General features: G+C 35.6%; 1 protein-coding gene across 1 annotated transcript; it reads right to left on the bottom strand.

The window, feature by feature from the left end:
- Positions 1–3,594: 3,594 nt before the first annotated feature.
- On the bottom strand, positions 3,595–18,742 carry LOC148945056 (uncharacterized). Its single transcript, XM_089099168.1, has 3 exons — positions 18,224–18,742; positions 11,428–11,627; positions 3,595–3,766 (listed from the first exon to the last, which is right to left on the bottom strand). Exons 1-3 carry the CDS (start codon positions 18,579–18,581, stop codon positions 3,614–3,616), a joined length of 711 nt encoding a protein of 236 aa, XP_088955294.1. The 5' UTR covers positions 18,582–18,742; the 3' UTR covers positions 3,595–3,613.
- Between the last annotated feature and the right edge of the window lie 4,710 nt (positions 18,743–23,452).

Raw genomic sequence — 23,452 nt, 5'->3', positions numbered from 1 at the left:
CCGGGCACGGGGTGTAAGTTATGCGTTGGGGGTAGAAGGTTCTTATTAAAAGAGTTGTCGTAGAAAATTCCTAAAAGGGCTTATTCGATTGGAAATTGAAATAGCTAGTGCCCTTTTGAATAATCGAAAGTAATTGGAGGGCAACTAATCCCCCTATCACGCCCACCATTTCCCCAAACAAATAAAATAAAATTTTGAGATAGCCTTTTTTTCTACTGTTTAACGTAGTTGAAAGTTCTTGAAATTAGGTATTTGAGGATGACAACCCCCTCACAGCCTTCAGAACAAGGGTTGTAAGTTATGCCCTGGGGGATATTAAGGTGTTTATAGATAACGTTGTCGCAGAAACTCAAAAAGGGCTCATTCGATTGAAAATTGATAGGGCTAGTGTCGTGTTTAATATTCGACATTGATTTGAAGGCTAGTCATTTTTATATCAAAGATAGATCTGGGCACAATGTATTATTATTTTTTTTTTGTTTATACCAGGGGACTTCGTAACGAAGGAGTTGTCATAGGAGCTTCGAAAAGGGCTCATTCAATTGAAAATAGAAATCACTAATGCCCTTTTTAATAGTCGAAAGTGATTGGAAGGCAACTAGTCCCCCCCCCCCACACCAACCCTCCCCTTTGCCCATTATGTTTAAAAAATAAATGTTGCCTTAAGATTAAGTCAAAATGCACTGTTTTAATTCTAATTCCCAATAAGGCATCTCAGCAGTATCCCAGGAACGACTGAGGGTATTATGTTCAAACTTTCGGGGCTACTTCTGCTCTTAAAATTGAAGCAATTCAAAATAGCGTAAGTGTATCCAAGCTATCAAAGAAAGTAAACAGATTTTTTCTGCAAATGGTATCAAGTTTTCTATTTCAGGTTAACTAGAGGAGGTATGAAACTAAATTAAACGCTACTATTAGTGTCCGGCTTTTTAAAAGGGTGTATGTTGTTAAAAATTGCTGAAAATTTTTCTACAGTATACAAATAACAGGCCAAACCATAAAGCCTTAAAAAAAAGAAAAGATCTAAAGTGTTATTTTCTTCTTCCCTGAAAACACTATGTCATCATAAAAAAAACAGAAATTAATTAAAAAAAATGTATTCAATAAAATAAGTTTTTCAATGAAAAGTAAAGAACTCTATGAAACAAAAATGATCAAAAATGAAATCAAATAATTTACCAATCGTGAAAACACAACAAATCAGAATTGATAAATAAATAAAACACAAAACAAACAGAAATTACAATAAATAACTGAGTAAAACTCAAAAAGAACAAAAAGCGACATAATTTGGGCTCAAAACACATATGCATTCCCAAAGCCAGAACATAATTTGCTCTTTACTGAAAAAATACAAATGAATATGCATTGTCGGTGTAACATACATATACTGATATTTAGTAATCAAAGTGTTAATATTATTTGATTTATTGAAGTTATAAAAGTAAAAACATTTATATTTTTTTCAACATTATTCAGTCCTTACTTGCCTATTGTCGGATATTATTCTTGTTAATTTTCCTTTGATATTAGGAGTTATTTCGCCCTAATCCGGGATAGATTAAGGAAGATTTCCAGTGTCAATTGCTTCAGCGGGGACACGTGATCCCCAGGCTTGGTAGCAGCAATGCGAGAAATAGGGAATACCTGAATATTGTGTTTTTTGACATTTTCATGGCTATTGTAACAAGCAAGGGCTACTGTACCGGCACGTTACTTTTCTCACGTTAAAAGTATTGTACTAACACTTTACGGTAATACTAGTGGATGTGTTTGGATAAATAGAGGGCGTGGAAGGGGTGTCAAATGCCTTCCAATAACTTTCGACTATTAAAAAGGGCACTAAACATTTCAATTTCCAATCAAATGAACCCTTTTTGAAATTTCTACGACAACGCTTTCTATAAAAACCTTGTATGCCCCCAGGGCCTAACTTACAACCCTTTCCATGAGGGCTATGGGGGGGGGAGGAGGAGTTGTCATCCTCAAAAACATAAACTCCTGAATTTTCGACTTTGTTGAACAGACTGGCTATCTCCGAGTTTTATTTTTTCTTTGCTAGAAACAGGCGGGCGTGAGAGGGGTGTTATCTGACCTCTTATCACATTCGATTATTAAAAAGGGAACTAGCAATTTGAAGTTACGATTAAATGAGCCCTTTTAGAAGTTTCTACGACAACGCCTTCAATAAAAACCTCATGTGCCCCCAAGGCATATAACTTACAACTCTTGCCCTGAGGGTTGTGGGGGAGTGTCCTCCCCAAGAACATAATTTTTATGTGGAAATAGACTAAGCTGAACAAAATGGCTATCTCAAAATTTTGATTGGATTTGTTTCAGGGAATGGTGGGCGTGGAAGGGGTGTTATTTGCCTTCTAATCACTTCCGACTATTAAAAAGGGCACAAGCCACTCCAATTTCCAATCGAATGAGCCATTTTTGAAGTTTCTACAGCTCCTTTGATACGAAGTTCCCTGGTCTAAAGAAAAATAAAATAAATAATAAATAAGACATTGTGCCAACATCGTTCTTTACTTAGGCAGCGCGATTACGCTGCCTATGATCAAGAGAGAAATAAACGAAGCAAAGCCAAACTTACTTCAAAGAGGCAATAAAAGTATCAAAAATCACACTCCGCAAGATAAAAGAGGAATTTGGGAAACAAAGCCAAACAGAAAGACTGGATTTTTAGCTAGCTATCGAATTAACAATAACAAATTTTCAGATATTGAATCTTTACTTTAAAGCAGAGCTGGAAGGACAAAGGATTTCAAATAACGAGAAAGAGGCCTTTTTCTGATTCTCAAATGGTGTTCTATGACACAGGTTAGAGCACCGCATTTATTTGCGTTGATTATTATCAGTTTTAGGCTTGACAACATTATTCATTTCATTTAATTTATTTTTGGTTAGTTTTTCATTTTAAGTAATTTCGTTTCGTCATAAGTTGTGTGGGTTAGGGAATCTAACTCTGCCTTATTTCAATTTTCAGATTTTCTCGTTCCTTTTACTGCAAAAACATTGGCTTTTCTAATTTAATAGTGACAAATATTTTTTTATTCTGCCAGACAGTAGAATAAAGCTTTCCTCAAGTCACTAGACTAAATGATAGGATGACAATATGAAATATGACATACTGCATTAATTTTCTTTCCATATTGTTTGTTGATTTATATCCCTTAACTAAAATACTGTTTGGAATATTCCTGGTTTTGAAAAAAATCAAAATATTTTCAAAACTTAAAAAAAAATTGAGCGCAATTTATTAAAAATTTTCTTTTTAAGTTAAAACACCGAGGAGCACAGTCTTGAAGAATAATTCCTGCAGCAAAAAAAAAAAAAAAACAAGTAGAAAAAAAAAAGACAAACAAGAAGGGTTAGATGAAGAATAGAACAAAGGAAAAAGCAAGAGTAGAAGAGGAACAAGGGTAGAAGAGCAAACATTGCAATGAAATAATTAGTATAGTGAAGAAGAGTTAGCAGAAACAAAGAATTCTACAATAAAATAAGTAGTAAAGAAGAGTAAGTGGTAAAATAAAGAAGAATAAGTAGCCAAAAAAAAGAAAACCCTACACTCTAAAGAATGCATTATTCAAGAAAGTGAAGAAAAAAATTACCTAGAAAATTTTTCCGCAAAAGTACCAACAAAACTGTAGAGTTGAGACGTGGAAAATAACAGCAATGCTTTGGGCTTGGAATTTTGAGGAAGGCCAAGGTTTTGATCAAGCCCTACCAAGTTTAGCAAGTCTCCCCGTGAGTTCATAAGCTAAAGAAAAAAACACAGATAGTAAATAGTTGAAGTTTCACATGAGAAACTTGTTTTTCCAAATTGTCATGAGATAAAAAATAAAAAAAATAAAAAAAAAAACGATGAAGAATAAAGGAGGCTAATAATTGATTAAGTGAAGCAAAGTTTTCCTTCATTACAGGAGGCATTCTGAACATAAAAAAAATTTAACGCCCTGTACTTTATTCAATCTGTTGGGTTTCTAGCAATCCTCCAGCAGCTTAAGCGATCTATAGAAGATAAAAAAGGTATCAGAACTGGAAAAAAATTGAAAAAGTTAAATTGATTGCGCTTGAAAAAGTATTTACGCACTTAAATTTGAAAAGCTGATAAGCAATACTGAAATAAGAGTTGTTACATTACTGTCTAGAATTAATTAAAAAACGTTTTCCACAAAATAAGTTTTTCAAAGAAAAGTAAAGAACTCCATTAAACAAAAATTAGCAAAAATCAAATCAAATAATCTACCAAGCGTGAAACTACCACAAATCAGCATCGATAAATAAATGACTGACATAAACTGATATTTTTAATATCAGTATTAATACATAACATAGTTTTTAATAATATAAATGTTTTTACTTTTATAACTTTAATAAATCAAATAATATTAAGATTTTGATTTGATTTCAAAGAAAAGTAAAGAACTCCATTAAACAAAAAATGAGCAAAAATAAAATCAAATAATCTACCAAGCGTGAAACTACCACAAATCAGCATCGATAAATAAATGACTGACATATACTGATATTTTTAATATCAGTATTAATACATAACATAGTTTTTAATAATATAAATGTTTTTACTTTTATAACTTTAATAAATCAAATAATATTAAGATTTTGATTACTAAATATCAGTAAATGCATATTAAACTGACAATGCACATTCATTTGTATTTTTTTTTCAGTAAAGTGCAAATTATCTTCTGGCCTTGGGAAGGCATAGGGGTTTTGAGCCCAACTCATGTTACTTTCTGCTCGTTTTGAGTTTGACTCGGTTATTTATTGTAATTTCTGCTCGTTTTGGGTTTCATTTATTTATCGATGCTGCTTTGTGATAGTTTCACGCTTGGTAGATTGTCATCCTCACAGACCTAATTTCCACAGCTTTCTACTACGTTGAACAAAATGGCCATCTGAAAACTTTGATTGGATGAGTTTGGGGGAATGGTGGGCATGAGAGAGGGGTTAGTTACCGTCCAATCACTTTCAACTATTAAAAAGGGCACTATCCCTCTCTATTTCCAATTGAATGAGCCCCTTTTGAAGTTTTTACGACAACTCTATCATTAAAAACCTTATATGCCCCCTGGGCATAACTCACAACCTTTGCCCTGGGGGCTCTCGGGAGTTTTTCATCCTTAGATACATCATTTCCGGAACTTTCAACTATGTTCAACAACATGGCTATCTCTATGCTGTGACTGGCTGTGTTAGGAGAAATGATGGGCATGAGACGGGTGCCAATTACTCTTCATTTAATTTTGATTATTAAAAAGGTCGATTTTAATGTCAAAACAAATAAGCCCCTTTTGAAATTTCTACAAAAACTTTCTATATAAACCTTATATGCCCCAGGGCCCAAATTACAACCCTTGCACTGAAAGTTCTGATGGGGTTTTTATCCGAAAAGGCCTAATGTCCAGACCTGTTAACTACGTTGAACAAAAAGGATATCTCTAAATTTTCATTGGATGTTTTTTGGGAAATGGTGGCCGGAAGAGGGGGGTTAGTTGCCCATTTCAATAAAAACCTTATATGCCCCCAGGGCATAACTTATAACCATTGCCCTGAATACTACAGGGAGTGTCCTGCTCAAAGGTATAATTTCCTGAACTTTAAACTTCGTGGAACAAAATGGCTATCAAGAAATTTTGATCGGATATGTTTGGGGAGATGGTGGGCGTGGAAGAGGTGTAATCTATTTTTCGACAACTTTCGAATCCGGTACGGGCCACTAACCATTTCGAGTTTCTATCGAATTTTCAATTTCTGAAGTTCCTACAATAAGAGACTCGGCACTTGACGTATAAATCCTGTGTGTAACATCCACAATCCGTTCCTGGAGAACTGTTGAACAGTCTCCTCCTCAAAAACATAATTTCTATCTGGAAATCCAAAACACTAAATAAAATGGCTATCTAAAAATTTTGATTGGAGGTGTTTGAGGCAAAGACGGGCATGAGAGGGGGGTAATTTGCCCTCAAATCATTTTCAACCATTAAAGAGGGAACTAGCCCTGTGAATTTCCAGTCGAAGCAGTCCCTTTTGAAGTTTCCAAGACAAAGATTTCAATAAAAACTTATATGCCCCCAGGGCATAACTTATAACCCTTGCTCTGAAGACTGTGGGGGGCGTGTCCTGCTCAAAGGTATAATTTCCTGAACTTAAACTGCGTGGAACAAAATGGCAATCTCAAAATTTTGATTGGATGTGTTTGGGGAAACGGTGGGCGTGGAAGGGGTGTTAGTTGCCTTCCAATTACTTTCGACTATTAAAAAGGGCACAAGCCATTTTAATTTCTAATCAAATGAACCCTTTTTGAAGTTTCTACGACAACGCATTCTATAAAACTTTATATGCCCCAGGGCATAACTTACAACCCTTGTCCTGAGGGCTGTTTGGAGGTTGTCATCCTCAAAGACCTAATTTCCAGAACTTAAAACTACGTTGAACAAAATGGCTATCTAAAAATTTTGTTTGGTGGTGTTTGGGGGAATGAGGGGCGTGGGGGGGGGGCTAGTTGCCCTCCAATCACTTTCGACCATTAAAAAAGGTACTAGCCCTTTGAATTTCCAATCAAATGAGCCTATTTTGAAAATTCTATGACAACGCCTTCTATAAAAACCTTATATGCCCCCAGGCCATGAATTAAAACCCTTGCCCTGAGGGTTGTGAGGGAGTGTCCTCCTCAAAAACATATTTTCTATCTGGAAAACAACTACGCTGAACAAAATGGCTATCTCAAAATATGGATTGGATGTGCTCGGGGGAATGATGGGCGGGGGGGGGGGCTAGTTGCCCTCCAATCGCTTTCGACTATTAAAAAGGGCACTAGCCCTTTGAACTTCCAATCAAATGAGCCGTTTTTGAAGTTTCTACGACAACGCCTTCGAAAAAAAAACTTATATGCCCCCAGGGCATAACTTAAAACCCTTGCCCTGAGGGTTGTGGGGGAGTGTCCTCCTCAAAAACATATTTTCTATCAGGAAATCAACTACGCTGAACAACATGGCTATCTCAAAATTTTGATTGGATTTGTTTGGGGGAATGTGGGGCGGGGGGGTGGGGGGTTGGCTAGTTGCCCTCCAATCACTTTCGACTATTAAAAAGGGCACTAGCCCTTTGAATTTCCAATCAAATGAGTCTGTTTTGAAGTTTCTACGACAACGCCTTCTATAAAAACCTTATATACCCCCAGGGCATAACTTAAAACCCTTGCCCTGAGGGTTGTGGGGGAGTGTCCTCCTCAAAAACTTATTTTCTATCTGGACATCAACTACGCTGAACAGCATGGCTATCTCAAAATTTTGATTGGATGTGTTTGGGGGACGGAGGGGGGTGGGGGGTGGACTAGGGGCCATCCAATCACTTTTAAATATTAAAAAAAGTACTAGGCCTTCCTGGTTCAAATCGAAATAGCCTGTTCTATAGTTGATACGACGACGTCATCTATAAAAACCTTATATGCCCCCAAGGTATAACATATGGCCCTTGTCTTGAGGGCAGTGAGGGAGTTTCCTCATCGAAAACATATTTTCTATCTGGAAATCAACTAGGCTGAACAAAATGGCTATCTAAAAATTTTGATTGGATGTATTTGGGGGAATGATGGGCGGGGGGGGGGGGTTAATGCCAAAACACATTAACTGCAAAAGAAAGTTTTGAGCAATTATAGTTCGAAGGTACTAGACTATGTGTTAAAGCCTCCCACTATTGTTTAAAAGGACTTACTAAATAAATTAAGTTTGACGATTACAGGCCACTCCACTGATAAACGAGAGGCTTGATCAAAATTTATCAAGAAGATCAAACGAGAAGATTAATCAAAAGGATAGCTTTTTGTTGGATAGCTTCACTTACCTGGGTAGTATTGTAGTATAGTGGAGATGTAAAGTTTAAATAGCCATGCCCCAATCTATTTTTTTAAAGTTGAAAAAAAAAGAAGAATAAAAAGATAAGTTTGCGGACCCATATCAAAATGATAGTGGTCAACTATTATTCTGAGGCGTGTTCACTTTGGAAGATGGAGGATAATTTATTTTATATTTTTCACAGGAATTGAAAAATATTTGGACATGGACCGTTTTCGGCTCCTGTTTGACTGACCATATTTCAAACAGTTAACTGTGCAAAATATGTGTTTCTATCTGCTTCCTAGGGCTGTAATGAGAGAAAGTTTGAGATGTATAAGAAGCGTCTTGCTGGTGACGGATGACATATTGTCAAAGATTATACTTTGGGCCATCTATCTAGGGTCAAAGAAGAAGCAGGTTGTCCTCAAATAGGGTGGGAAGAGGTTGTAAGAAAGGATTTAAGGGAAATTGAACTTCATGGGAGGGTGAAAAGAGGGAAACTTTGAATAGATCACCATGGAGGAGGATCAAGTGCAGCTTTGCAAACCTCAGGTGTCTGATCCAACGAAACTCAGAATTTATATGGCGAACCCACAATCCAGATTGCAAGGGACACCAGTTTAAAACAGTTTGTGGTAATGAACTGTAACTTACAAATTAACTTACGTAAAGAACTTCTGTTTTAGTATATTTTTATTACGTATATTAGGGGGTTCGCCCCCCCCCCTAGTCAAACCTCGCTCTTTCCGCGAAAGTTCGATTTTTTTTAACTGTAACTCTGGAGCAGCCCGGCTCAATAGTAACAAAAACTCTAAAAAACGGTATTTTGATACCAATAGATACATCAAAAGAATCGAATTTTTATGATGATTTTAAATATATAGGTTTCATCAAGTTTAGTTTTACTAATCAACAGTTACCTGAAAAAATTTGCCCTATTTTCGAAAAAAGGGAAATAACCTCTATAAGTCATAGAACTTCAATGAAAATCATACCATCAGATTCAACATATCAGAGAACCCTAGTAGAAAAGTTTCAAGCTCTTATCTGCAAAAATGTGGAATTTTGTATTTTCTGCCAGAAGAAAGATCACGCCTGCATGTTTATTTGTTTTTTTTATTTTTTTTTCCCCAGGGATGATCGTATCGAACCAGTGGTCCTAGAATATCGCGAGAGGACCCATTCGAACGGAAATTAAAAGTTCTAGTGCCCTTTTTAAGTGACCAAAAATAATGGAGGGCAACTAGGACCCCTCCCACGCTCATTTTTTCCCAAAGTCATCCGATCCAAAATTAGAGATAGGCATTTGGTTCAGCATGGTCAAAAATACAATAGCTGTGCCTATGAGTATGAACTAATCCCCCACAGTCCCAGGTGGAAGGTCTGCAAGTTATGAACTTTTCCCAATGTTTACATTTTGTTGTGGTTATTGGGAAGTATACAAAAGTTTTCAGAGGGGATTTTATTTGGTAGTTGGGGGGTGGGTCGGGTGTTACATGGGAGGAAGTTTTCATGGGGAAGGGGACATTGCTATGAAGGGGGCGCCAGATTTCCCAGCATTATTTAAAAAAAACAATCAGAAATTAAATAATAAAAAAACAACTGAAAGTAAGGAGCACCATCAAAATATAAAAAAAAACAGAAATTAATACATATATGATTGGGTTCGCCCCCTACTCATTACCTCGCTTTATACGCTAAAGATTTTTTTTTTTACTTTCATCAGAGCTATTTATTCTAATTAACGGCCTCTTGTGATTAAAGGATCATTCTTAAAGAATTGGAACAAAATTTGAACTTAGCGTAAAGAGCAAGGTATTGACTAGGGGGCGAACCCCCTAATATACATAATAAAATATACGAAAATAGAACTTCGTTACGCAATTTAATTCGTAAGTTACATCTGAACAAAATTACAAGAATGCCATTTAGCAAAAAAAGTAAAATTAATATACAAATTTTGTTTTAATTATTCACGTACGGTGAGCCAAAATAAAAGCTGCATTAACTAAAAAACGTTCAGAAATTAAATAAAAAAAGTTTCTTTTTTAACTGAAAGCAAGGAGCGACATTAAAACTTAAAACGAAAAGAAATTATTCCCTATATGAAAGGGGCTGCCCCCTCCTCAACCCCTAGCTCTTTACGCTAAAGTTTGACTCTGTCTCACAACTTTGTTAAAAAAATATAAAACTTTAGCGTAAAGAGCGAGGAGTTGAGGAGGGGGCAGCCCCTTTCATATAGGGAATAATTTCTGTTCGTTTTGAGTTTTAATGTCGCTCCTTGCTTTCAGTTAAAAAACGTGTTTTTTTTTTATTTAATCATTACCTAGATTGTCACTGGAACATCATATTTTACAACTCATAGGGCGAATTTAAAATTCAATTGTTAATAGGAAAACATTTGGGTCTGAGAATAGACTTTCTGAGGCTTCAATTACCCCTTCCACCTACAAAAACAACCCCTGACCAATTCTCTTTTAGTTGGCGCATAATGAAGTAACAATGTATACAAATAACCAAAGTCTAAAATGGATAAGGAAGCAATGTTACAACCATGATTGCTCATTTTTTTCTCCCAGTGGATCATTGCATGCAACACAAGATCATAGTTTTAGTGTTCTTCTTTTGGGCCAAAATCCCTTCAACACCCCAAGTGTTCCAAGCTCCCGCTCCGGGACCCACCCAAATATAACCAATATAACACTGTAACACGCCCAAATATAACACTAAAATATAGACATCCAAGATCAAAATTTGTCAAGCAAATATGAGAATAAAAAGAAAGTGCAAAGTAAGTAATAAAAAAACCGAAATTTCTATTTTAATGATTTGAGGGCGTGAAGTGTGGCCCATATCCCCTCCGAGACTTCCCTTCACCTTTTCACCTTTGTTTATGCAGGAGCGGTGTAATTTTTTTCGCTTCTCCATTGTGTAGAGATAATTTAAGGAATCAATCAAAATTGTCTGATGTTAAAAATCAATGAAAATCATTGAGATCAGGTGCTTTATATTACACAGTCACATAATTTGACAAACACCTTGCATATATTTCACGGGTGGTGTATAATTCTGCCAAAGTTAGTGCTTATGACCTGCTGAGCTTGTTGATTACAAACACAATGCTATTATTGTAATATAGAAGTAAAAACTTGAAGCACATCAAGCAATAAGGTTTAATTCTCACCGAAGTTAGCATTCGAAAATTTAATTATTATTAGTAACTCGGAAATATAGATGTATAATAAATGACAAAACTAAAATTTAGTTTCATATTTAAATACATCCATCATTTGAATTTTCTGTAAGACTGTGATTGGGCCTGATTTCTCAAGCTAAGGTCAGCTTGAGAAAATATTAAAACGAACAAGAAAATATTATCTAATTTCAGAAAATAATATTAAAACAAGAAAACATTATGCATTCTAGAATCTTAAACACTGTATAGGATGTGTTTTTTCAAAGTACAATTCTGTATTAACCTGTTTGGTGCAACCAAACTGGTTGCACAAAATTATAGTTGCAACTTATTTGTAACAAAATTCAAGAATGAGAAAAGAGGAACCTTTATGCCATTATTAATTTGTGTCCTATTGAGGGTGAAATGACTAATAGCAACATTTGGAATATCTGGAAATGACAAAATAGTAAAGCCAGCCTTGTCTTCTAATTCATGGATCTTTCCTTCAACAGAAGTACCAATCATGCCAGGAGCAGATATGATGAGATAATCTGAACATGGTATAGATGTAGATATTGTGGTCCCTAAAAAAATAAAATAAAAAACAACAATAAAGATTGAAAATTAACATATACCTCATCAGACAAACAGGGTTAAACAATTCTTGGGCAGAGTATTTTGCTCATCTGTACTTTGATTCTAAAACATCTGCCATGTTTAGAAATGCACTTATTAACCTTCATACCTTTCAACATAGAATTCTACAATCTACAAATACTCTGTCAATAAGACATCAGTTTAAAAAGACACTGCAAAGAATTATGTCTGGGAGGAGAAACTGTAAATTGAACAACACTATCTTGGAACTCAATAAAAATAAAAGCAGATAAGAGAAAAACTCTTAATTTACTGTTTTTGTACAAATATCTCATACCCTATTACAAAAAATACCAAATATATAAACAGATATGACAATCAGATGCTAAATCCAAATATTTACTTCTAACAAAAAAAAAACACAAAAACTTGTACAGCAAATTGTATACCACACTCTTAAGGTAAAGGAATTATTTATAGAAACTAATAAATTTAAATTCAGAAATAAGTTGTTTTAAATCTTATCATTGAGCTTCTGGAATGATGCTTCTTCGAGAGGATATATGTAAATGGCACAACAAATACAACTAAAAGAACTTTCAACATTTTTAACAAGCAAGGCAACATGTTCTACAAAGAACATCTAAATAAGCAATAAAATCCTGTCAAATATCTCTTTTGTTAAATGTCATAAGCCCAAATATTTTTTTTGGCATTTATCAAATTTTACAGAACAAGAAACAAAACGTTGCACAACAAAATCTGTGGTTATTGAAAAAATCTCCCCTTGGAAAATTCCCTTCACTAGAGAATGGATTCCATAAACTGAAAAAAAAAATAATACACTGAATCAGTAAATACAAACATTGATTCTTTTTAATGTCATACTTTCCACAGAAGAGCTAATCCCAGACTGAGAAAAGTTGTCCTCTACCCCTACATTTATATGACTAATGTAGTTAATTTATTTTCATCACATAAGCAAACCCCCTCTCCCATCCCTCACTAAAGTCACTATTCAGGACAAGGAAAGAAGTAATTCAACCAGTTTGTTTACCTAGAAAGTGTGCTGACATCCACAAATGACTCCTCAAAAGACATCAAACAACAACCGAGTCTTACCTCTACATGCTTCAAGTCACTGTGCTCTGTTTGTAAAAAAAAAAAAAAAAAAAAAAAAAAAAAAAAAAAAAACTTGCCCTTAAAACTGAAGATACAGCTTATCAGTACCTTACTGGTTTCAATTGCAACAATTGGAGCAGAGACATGGATTCTAAAAGCCAATTACAAGCACTAATTGGTGGCATTTGTAACTAAATTGCTCTAAAAGCTCACTGCCATCTCTTGCCTTGCCCAACTGTAAAAAAAACAGCTACTGCCCTCCTTGAATTACCCTCAAACCTTCATGCAGACCCTCCAATTCTAACAGATTTGATGGTTGGGACACATTCAGCATGTGTCCCCATTGCAACTGCCCAAAATAGCCTTTGAAGGAAGAAATAATGGTTCTTCACCAGGAGGACAGCCTCCCAAGTGCTGGCACGAAAACTTTTCTGACCCTCCCCCTCCATGTCAGACAGGGAGGCATTCCCTCCCTGTCTCGAACAGCTACAGGATTTCGGTCTCCAGCCACAACTACTAAACTAGGTTGAGTCTTTCCTGAAAAACCAAATGCAAAGAGGAAGAGTTGGTGAGACCCTTTCTGAACCAGCCAGAGTAACAAGTGGAGCCATTCAAGGTAGTGTTCTTGGGCCCCTCCTGTTCATACTATTTATCAAAAAAATTAACAGAGGTATCTCAAGCTCTACCAAGACTTTTGCAGATGACACTAAACTCTACAGAAAAATGGCATCACACACAGACGAAATCATCATTCAAGAAGATGTCAACAAACTGACAGAAAACCAGAGAACCTTGGGCTAAATTTAAACACAAGCAAAACAAAAATCATAGAGATTGATAAGAGAAAAGAAACAGCCCCACAGTTAACTATAAAAAGTAGAACAGGTGCAAGGGTACCATTAGAGACAGTGGAATCAGAAAGAGACCTCGGAATCATTATTGACTCTCAGCTTAAGTTTCATAACCCCACAAATAATATAGCTTCAAAGGCCTTTCAACTCACTGGTCTCATTAGGCAGCGCTTCAAACATCTTGACCAGCAGACCTTTGTAAAGCTGTACAAAAGGTTAGTAAAACCTAATATTGAGTATGGAAATTTCATATGGGGGTCTCACTATAAAACAGACTAAGCCGAGATAGAAAAAGCTCAAAGATAACCCAAAAAGCTTCTTCCAGACTTCAAAGAGATGAGTTATGAAGAGAGGTTACAGAAACTGCTACTTCCAACACTCAAGAACAGAAGAAAAAGAGAAGACCAAATTCAGAAGTACAAAATGAAAAACAAGTTGAAAAAACTCAGCTTTGAAAATTACTTTCAACTCCCAGAAACACAGACTACACGAGGTCACTCGGCAAAAGTGCTCAAGCCACATGCTCTAAATTAATCAAGAGCCAATTTCTGGAGTTTAGGAGCGTATAACGACTGGAACAGTTTCCCAGAAAGTGTTGTGAAAGCAGACACCCTAAATGTATTCAAAAATGGACTCGACCAATTCTGGAAAGAACACATGTGCACAACCAACTCTTAAACATCTGACTTTATTGACTTAAAACTGTTATCACTACCATCTGTGCATTCCAGGGCCAAAAACACACTTTGGGGAGGTATTGTCAAGTTTCTATGTTAAACCTCTTCTGATTTCGAAGTAATAAAAGGTCTATACCTAATGAAATTTTGACAAAACAATATTTTACCTCAATTTTCAGTTATCAGCTTCTTTTTCTCAGGTTTTAGGTCTGAAAATGCAATTCCTGATATCTGAGTACAATTTTAAGCCATATCAATGGATTTTTTTCTAAATTTAGGAAAGTACTTGCAGATCTTTGAAACCTCAAAAATTGTGATTGATGGAAGTTGTGAAGCTGAAAACAGTTTTTTGTACTTCATTTAAGGTTTTCACTTTTATAACACCAAAATTTTTAAAGGTAACCAAGGGTCAGGGCCCTCGGGAACAAAAAGGAGTGATGGTATGTGCTTCAAAATGGTTCTTGGTATTTATCCCCCCCCCCACACACACACAGAAAATACTCCCTGTGGAAAAACTCCCTCATAAATTACATCCTTGCTGAAAGGAAATTATTCCCAAAAATTTACTCCCCACTGAAAACCTCCCCCCCCCCGCAGGAAACTCCCCTGCAAAAAATGTATATATATTTTCTGATAACATAAAATTCAGAAAGAGCATAAAATAAGCACTATTTTACTTGCTTTATAAGTATGTTTATTTTGTTTGTAGGTCAGAACTTTTTATTGGTCTATAAACATAGGTCTATTTCAATGTTGGAAGGGGCAACTAGGGTAAGCTGTCCTGGATAACATGGCTGAGGGGTAATGGAAACCAAGGTTGATTTTATTCAGGCAACACCAACCTTAGGAAGGGTCCCTGGTTTATGAATAGGCATTAATTTTGTCTAGCTTTTGTCCTTGTAAAAATAGGTCAAGAAAACAGAACTCTACCCTGTGACTATTGGAAAAAATTACTTTATAAGCTTATACAGAATGTTACAATCCAATTCCTTATAATTAAAAACATTTTTGTCATCTAGTTGAAAAATGTGGCCCATCTGAAGAAATCTATATTTGCCTACCAGTTGACAAGAAACATTGCCCCAGCAAAACTTTCATTTTCCAACTAGTTGACTAGTAATGTCTCCCCAGCAAAATTTTCATTTTCCATCTAATTGACTCATAACTTCTCCCCAGTGAAACTTAATTTTGCCATCTAGCTACAGCTTCTCCCAAGCAATACTTTCTTTTTCCAACTAGATGGAAACAATCCTACCATATTAACACTTTTGTTAGCCATCTAGTTTGCAAGTAACTTTTTCTCAGAATAATTTCTTAGCCAACAACATGAAGAGAAAATAGAAAAGATACCAGTCCCAGTCCATTGGTCCAACAAAAAGTGGCAGTATGTGCTTTAAACAAAAACACTACAGTCAATGTAAATCAAATGAACTGAATTCCAGATTAAAGCATGGAAGCCACAGAAATGAAAGTCTTCTCTTTCTATAAGTGTTGTTTCTATAATCTTAGGCAAACCTCTGCAAGAAAGTCTTACCCCATGTTCACAGAGATATGATTTCATGCAAAAATGTACATTATTACATAACCTGCCAAGTTCCATCTATTGTCTGATGCCCATTTCTGCATTACAACAGCTCAATGCCTGTATTAAAATATTTCAACTCATCCCGTTCAGTGCTTACAGGTGGTGGATAGCATTTTGAAGGCTGTACTGTACTGGTGTGAGCAATTTTGCATTTTTGCTGCATCTATTCTGTGTGAGCTGTTTTTTTTTTGTGAGAAAAAAAAACAGATCTGTGTGAGCCAAGGTTTAGTTCAAGCACAATAGTTAGATTAATGAAGGTGCTTCTATTTTTCTTGAATTATGCAGTGAGAACTGTTTTGTGGCTAGACTTAAATTGCAAATTCTTCTGCAACTTTTATTTGCTTAATTTGTCTTACTAACACTCTCCTAACACATCAATCTGTGCTGCATGGCTAAGATCTCTATTTTCTGCCAACAAATACTATGCAAATAGGTTTGCCTCTCAGTTGTCCCACAATTTTTTTTTCTTTTTTTAGTAGTTTTTTTGGACAAAACAAAGAATAATTGAATTTATTGCCAGGAAATTGTCCTAAAACTGGCTTCTGTGAAGAAGATTGTCATTGAGCAGAAATACTTAGAGAAAGGGCATATGCTGATGAAATGCAATTCTGTACAAGCCACCATACAAGCAAAAATCAACAGAATGGAAATCTGTGCCCCCCAAAACTATGTTTGAACTATTATGGAAGCAAAAAAGAACTGTCATGAGAGCTAGTTGGAAAATGAAAGTTTTGTTGGGGAGAAGTTACTAGTCAACTATTTTGAAAAGGATTTGCTTTCTGCAGCAATTTTTGTTTCTAGCTAGTCAGAAAAATTAAGGGTACTTATTTAGTATCCAGTAAACATGCAAGAAGTGATGTTTGGTTAATCCTAATGAAATAAAGCAAAGTATGATAAAAAAAAAATCATAGTTCAGAAACAAATTTGGGCTATATATTTGGACACTAGGAGGGGGGGGTATGGGTAAAGCATAGCATATATTAAATACATTACCTAATCCAGGTATCTTTTTTTGCACCTCTAACCCTAACAAACTGAAGTTTAATCTTTGTCATGGAGAGAGCAATACCTCACTAGGCAGCAAAAACTGTTTTTTATATAGCATCTTTTAGATTTCAATGTGGTCTTTATTGTGTGCTTACTGGATACTAAACAAGTGCCAAATTAAGTTTTGCTGAGGAGAAGTTATTAGTTAACTAGGTAGAAAATGAAAGTTTTGCTGGGGAAAAGTTACTAGCCTAGTCAACTAGTTGGAAAAGTTAAGTGTTGCTGAGGAGAAGTTACTAGCCTAGTCAACAAGGCCTAGTTGGAAAACAAATTGTTTTCTGCAGTGATGTTTGATTCTAGCTAGTTGGCAAAATATACATGTTGCTGGGGAGAAGTTAGCCTATTAGTCAACTAATTGGAAAATGAATTTTTGGTAAAGTTCTACAAAATCATATTATTGAGTTAGAAATAAAGTGAATACACCAATTGATGCCTTTTTTTATGCTGATAACAAATATAATAATCATTTCTATCGGAAATTTATTTCAGCCCCTCCCCCCTATATATAACGAACCGACCCGACCCCCTAATTGGCAAAGATAGGAGGGGGGGCGGTAAGTCATTTTGTTTGTTTCCATATATTTGGAAATGACGGTTTTATGGTGCGTAGTTAATTTTATAATTTTTTTAAAATAAAAGTTTTGCTGGGAGAAGTTGAATTTCCGCCCCTCCCCCCTATATATACCTAACCTACCCTAACCTAACATACTAAAACTATACTTACATTTGGTGTCCTTCTTAGTTGTTCTCAAAGTCTCGTCTTTAGTCTTTCCTACAATTTCTCTAGCATTGGTGGGCCAAATTTCCCAACTAGATGGCAAAAATGCTTTTTATTAAAAAAAAGTAAGACACCCAGTAGTCGGACACTTTAATCACTTTGAAAACTTTTTGACATTTAAACTACTCTAATTACTGTATTATACCCCCTAGAAACTTAATTTTTGTATCAAAAAATTTCTGAAGAATTTCTAAACAAGTAGGTTACTAATTCAAATAGTTTCACTTGTACAGCGCCTCCTATTTTTGAATTTACTAACAAGTGACAATTCTGCCCAAGCTTGGACACACAAACAGCTCATTGTAAATTAGTTATTAAAATAGTATAAAAGATTTTGTCCAAGAATAGGCAGGTGGCCGACTACTGGGTGTCTTACCCTATAAGGAGATTGGATAGTAACATTTCCTATAAGCTTATAAACTAATTTTTTCCAATATTCAAAGAATGGATATCCCAAGAAAACTTTACTGAATTATTTAAGGGCTCTTTAAGAATTAAGTTATTTTACTAAAACTATACTTACATTTGGTGTCCTTCTTAGTTGTTCTCAATGTCTCCTCTTTAGTCTTTCCTACAATTTCTCTAGCATTGGTGATGCATACACATAATTTTGGTCTACTAACAATATTACAGCTAAAGCTGTCTAAGAAACTGTCAATTTCAATAGCTGCATATTTTCTCTTAATTTCAAAATGGAAATCCCAATGGATACAAGTTCTTTTTGTGAACACATATTTAGCAACATCATGCCAAAGTTGGCAGACTGAAGATGCTTTCATAAGGTCTTTACATGCCAAATTGGACAAAACAGATTTTGCAATCCCATACTCAGAGGCAAGTATGCTGCTTTCAAAATGTCCAGTATCAGGATTTGACATCATCAGTTGCAGCTGCAGAGAAGTGACCAGTCTACATAAAAATTCTTTACACTAATTCTGAAGGAATTTTAGCTAAATAATTAGCTGCTTCTGTTAATTGTCAAATGTTCTTTAAATTAATTCTGTAATTTCACTAAAATTATTCCTAATGAATTTTTCTATTTCAGCAAGTGCAGTCAGGGTTGCGGAAACTTTTAGGGACAATAGTGTCTAAATCAGTCAAAAATGGATACTTTTAGTGTCCCTCTAGAAAATTAGCCATTATACAAAACTGCCTCTAAAAATTTTCACAACCTATGAAAAAGTGCCAAAAGACCTGTAAAATTTGTTCTTCTTTGTTGTTCTACCTAACGGCCAATTACCTGCATGAGTTCAGCGGGCATTTTCAGTTTTGGTATTGACGTCACCGATGAGTCATGTGTGGTGCTAGTTCAATTTGAAGAGATGGCATAAAAAAATCGTCATGAGAATGTCAACAGAGCGAAATTTTATATCGATTATCGATACCACTACCTATCTATGTCGAAAAGTTAAGAACCAATCATAGAGATTAATTTTCACTTCGGCATTTTCATAAGTTATGCGAAAAAGATGCGAGTCGTTTATCTTCGGTAGCTATTAAATGTATTTTGTTTCGACTAGGTACGAACGGCTGCAGCAACGAAATGTCTATTTTGACCTACATGGTTTTAATGTTAAAAAAAGACGTCGATCTCCTTAACCACTCAGTGAAAGGGTAGGTCAAGTGGTTAAAATCGTGGCTATAAATAAAATTGAGCCGCAACACAGCTTTTCTGCGAAACTCCTTTCTTTCTATGACAGCAGTGTAATAATAGCCATATGCACACGGCTACACGCCACAGGGATTTACGCGGAACGTGCCAGCCGGGTATAGCCATTCACTTTTTCTTTCCAGCCTTCTCAGCGGCCTTGGTGACTTTGCCACCAGCAGTAGGTGGGTCGTTGAAGTTGATGATAAACGTAAACCGTAAGATAGAAGAAAAAGATCGATTCGATAGTTTTAGCCTACCACTTTGGTTAAGACTTTAGGTCCTATTCCTATTCGGTTGATAAATGGTGTTCGCGCAGGGCGCAAAAATATCTAAGAAAAATCCCCAAGCCGTTGCCAAAGCTTAAAAGTAAAGTACAAATTAAAAGCAGTCAAAAAAAAAGAAGAAAATAAAGACATCTGATTTTGATTTGGAAAAATGCGCAAAAAGTGTCCTTTTTTTTAAAAAAGCTGCCTTTTTTGACCCAATAGTGTCCCGGCGTCCCTCAGAGTGAAAAAGTGTCTAAAAGCCACTAAAAGTGTCCATTTGGCATCCCAGAGTGCAGTGCTTCCAATTTGTTCCTACCAGATTTCCAATCCGTCAGATTGAAAAGTCTGAAAGTTCCGACACCCGACCACAGAAAATCATTTTTTCCGACACCACACTGGTTTAAAATCCAACAAATTTCCGACTCCAACCGAAAAATGTAACAATATTCTATCGCATACGAATCTTTTTCACTGTCCTACAGCTCCTCCTCCCTCAATGGTAACATATGTATTTTTACCGTTCCAAAAAAAAATCAACTCCTTATTCACACTCACTTTTTTTTTCAGCACATATATTTTAAAAACTCATATAAAGTCCCTTTTTCCTGAAATACAAAATAAACTTTCATCATTTTTTCTCCTTTTTTAGCTGCACTTTTAAACTACACTCAACCTACTCCTCAGCCGTCGTGTTGGCTTTTACAATTTTGAGTAGTTTTAAGAGGGGGGCATCGACCTCTAAACCATGGGACACATGTCTTTTTCTTTTCATGCCAAACTTGGCCTGCATAATTGAGGTAAGGGTTATACTTTTGAGCAAGTTTCTATGATCTGTTTTAACATCGTTCTAGGAGCCCAAACTCTTCTAAAATGGAAGGAGATGAAACCCAAACTCTTCTTTTTAGAGATTTTTGTTCGTTTCAAGCTGGAATTGCATATTCAATTTAGGTTTCATCAATTTGAAAATTTATTTACTCATTTATATTAGTAGCTATTGTTTGTTTGTTTGCTATGATTGTTTATTTAATTTTTGTTCCTTTACGGTTTCATTTATGCCTCAATGGGTAAATATTTTTGTTCGTTTAAAGCTTGATTTGCATATTCGGCTTAAGCTTTACTCGTATTGAGATTTATTTATTCATTTATATTAGTACATTTTGTATAATTTTTTGCTATGATTGTTTATTTAATTTCTGTTCGTTTTGGGTTTCATTTATTCTTTAATAGTAATTTCTGGTCGTTTTTAGCTTCAGATGCTGTATGTTTATATCTATCTTGATATTAAGTTTAATATGGCCTTTACTTTAAAAAACTTCTTTTTCGGAAAAATTTTCTTTTTAATTTATTTCGATTCGGTTTTTATTGCCATAGTTCCAGGCCGGATTTAAGGCTTTGACACCTCTAGGCCTAGGCACAAGCGTTTTGACCGCTTTGTTTTTGCATGATAATCAGGGAAATCCCCAAAACTTCGGGAATAGTGAAAACCACAGGGCCTAGTGGGTCTATTGGTAAATGCTTGTCTGGTTTCGTTGGAATTTCTATTTTATTTTCAATGCTGTAATAAGAACAAAAGAAAATATTTGTAATATAATTCTTTTTAGTAAAGTGCCAAATACGCAGTAGGCCTTATACTTTTACCGTTAGAGAAACGGGCAGTGACCATACTCTTGTTGGTTGTGAAGACACCATTCATTTGAAGTAAATAGCTTATACGCCCTGAAAACGACCGGGGTCTAACAACCAATCCTTAATCCAATTCTCACTTATGTTTGAATTCTGTTCTCTAATAAGAAAAATGACAAATAAGAAATAGACAAGCTAATTTTGCAGAACTCTATAGCTACTTAAGAAAGAGAATAATGATTCTAAGTAAGAGAATTGATTGTTCAAGTGAGAGAATGATATTTTTACCGTTAGGGGGACGGGCAGTAACCATATTCTTGTTTGTAGTGACGACACCATCCATTAGAAGTACATAATCCCTTCTCCCTGAAGACGACAGTGGTCTAACAACAAATCCTTAGTACAATTCTCACTTGTCTTTGAATTGGCTTCTCCCAATTATTATAACTATAAAAAGGTAAACTACTTTTGCAGAGCCTTGTAGCCACTTCAGTAAGAGAATGATAATTTTAAGTAAGAGAATTGTTTATTTAAGTAAGAGAATGATACTTTTACCGTTTGGGAAACGGGTAGTAGCCATACTGTTGTTTATAGCGAAGACACCATTCATTAGAACTACACCCCAAATATTTTGGAAAGAATTGGGGGCAAAATTTTTCGGAAAGTTTTTTAATTAATTTTTATTCGTTTTTTTTAATGCAAAAAGTTTCAGGTTTTCAAAAAACTCCTTATTTGAAATTAAGTTTTTTTTTTCAACATCAAACTTTCATCAAAATATTAAAAGTAGTATCAAAGAAACAATATCTAAGTACCAAAGTATCAAAGTAAAGAAAGGATCAAAGTAAACAACGTATAAAAGTAAAAAAAGTATCACAGTAACAATACGCAACTTGAATAACTCACAGCCCTTGCACTGTAAATCGGAGTTACCAAGTAAATCACTAAATCATAGTATGAAAGTAAACAAAGTATCAAAGTAACAATAATTAAATTCTGTAACTTAGAGCCATTTGCCTGGGGCGGAGGGGGAGGGGGAGATCAACCTCGGAAGCATATTTATTAGGTCTTTGAACTATTTTGAACAAAATGGCTATGTCCAAGTTTTGATTGGATGCATTTAGAGAAAAAGGGCCTGTGGGGGTTAATTGCCCTCCAGTAATTTTTGACTCTTGAGAAGGGTGCTAGAAATTCTGATCTACAACCGAATAAGCCCCCTCCGAAGCCTATAAGACCATGCCTTCCACAAAACCCTTATATACCCTCAGGACACATTTTACCACACTTCCCTTCAGATTCTGGGGGGGGGGGCTGTTTTATCCCTGGTGTTTCCGTTATATTATCTTTGGTCTATTTTGAACAAAATGGCTATATGGAAAATTTTATTGGACGCATTTGGAATAAAGAAGGTTGGGAGGGAGGGGGGCTAGTCAACATCGCATCACTTTTGACTCTCAGGAGATGAATTAGAACTTTCAATTTCTAGTCATTTGAGTCCCCTCCAAAGTTTATACGACCATCTCTTCCATAAAAATCGCATTCCCCCGCAGCATAAAATTAAACCCTTTCCGTGGCTCTAGGGGTCTGGAGGAGGGAGTTATGTTGACAAGAAAGTTTTTGTAATCTTATCGTTGGACTGTTTCAAACAAACTCACTATACCAAAATTTGTCATTCGATACATTTGGGGAAAAGAGGGTGTTTGTAGTAGGGAGGAATAGATGCCCTCCGTTCAATTTTGAATAATAAAAAGGTAACTAGAATTTTCCATGTTCAATCAAATGAGCCACTTTCGAAGTTTATACGACCAGCCCTTACAAAAAAACCTTATACGCCTCCGTGGTATAACTTAAAACACTTGCCCCTGGGCTATGGGGGTCTGTGTACATCCCTGGAGTTTTTTTATCTGGTGTTTGAACTATTTGAAAAAATGGCTATCTCAAAATTTGTATCGGATGGGTTTGAGGAAAAAAGGGCTAGGTTTGGGGCTAGTTGCCCTCGGATCTATTTTGACTCTTATAAAGTGAACTAGAACTTTCAATTTTAATTAAATGAGCCCTCTCCAAAGTTTACTCGAGTATCCCTTCCACAAGGACCATGTACGCCCCCAGCGCATAACTTACAACGCCTACCCTCGGACCCTGGGGGGTTGCATCGACACCTGAGTTTTCTTATCTGATCTTTGAACTATTTTTAACAAAATGGCTATCTCAAAAC

Source organism: Artemia sp. Qi Xiang Cuo, chromosome 13, assembly GCF_049724085.1.
Source record: "Artemia sp. Qi Xiang Cuo chromosome 13, ASM4972408v1, whole genome shotgun sequence".
In the NCBI taxonomy this organism is placed as follows: Eukaryota; Metazoa; Arthropoda; class Branchiopoda; order Anostraca; family Artemiidae; genus Artemia; species Artemia sp. Qi Xiang Cuo.
Note: the sequence above shows the minus strand (reverse complement) of the source record. Positions and strands in the feature narration are given on the sequence as shown.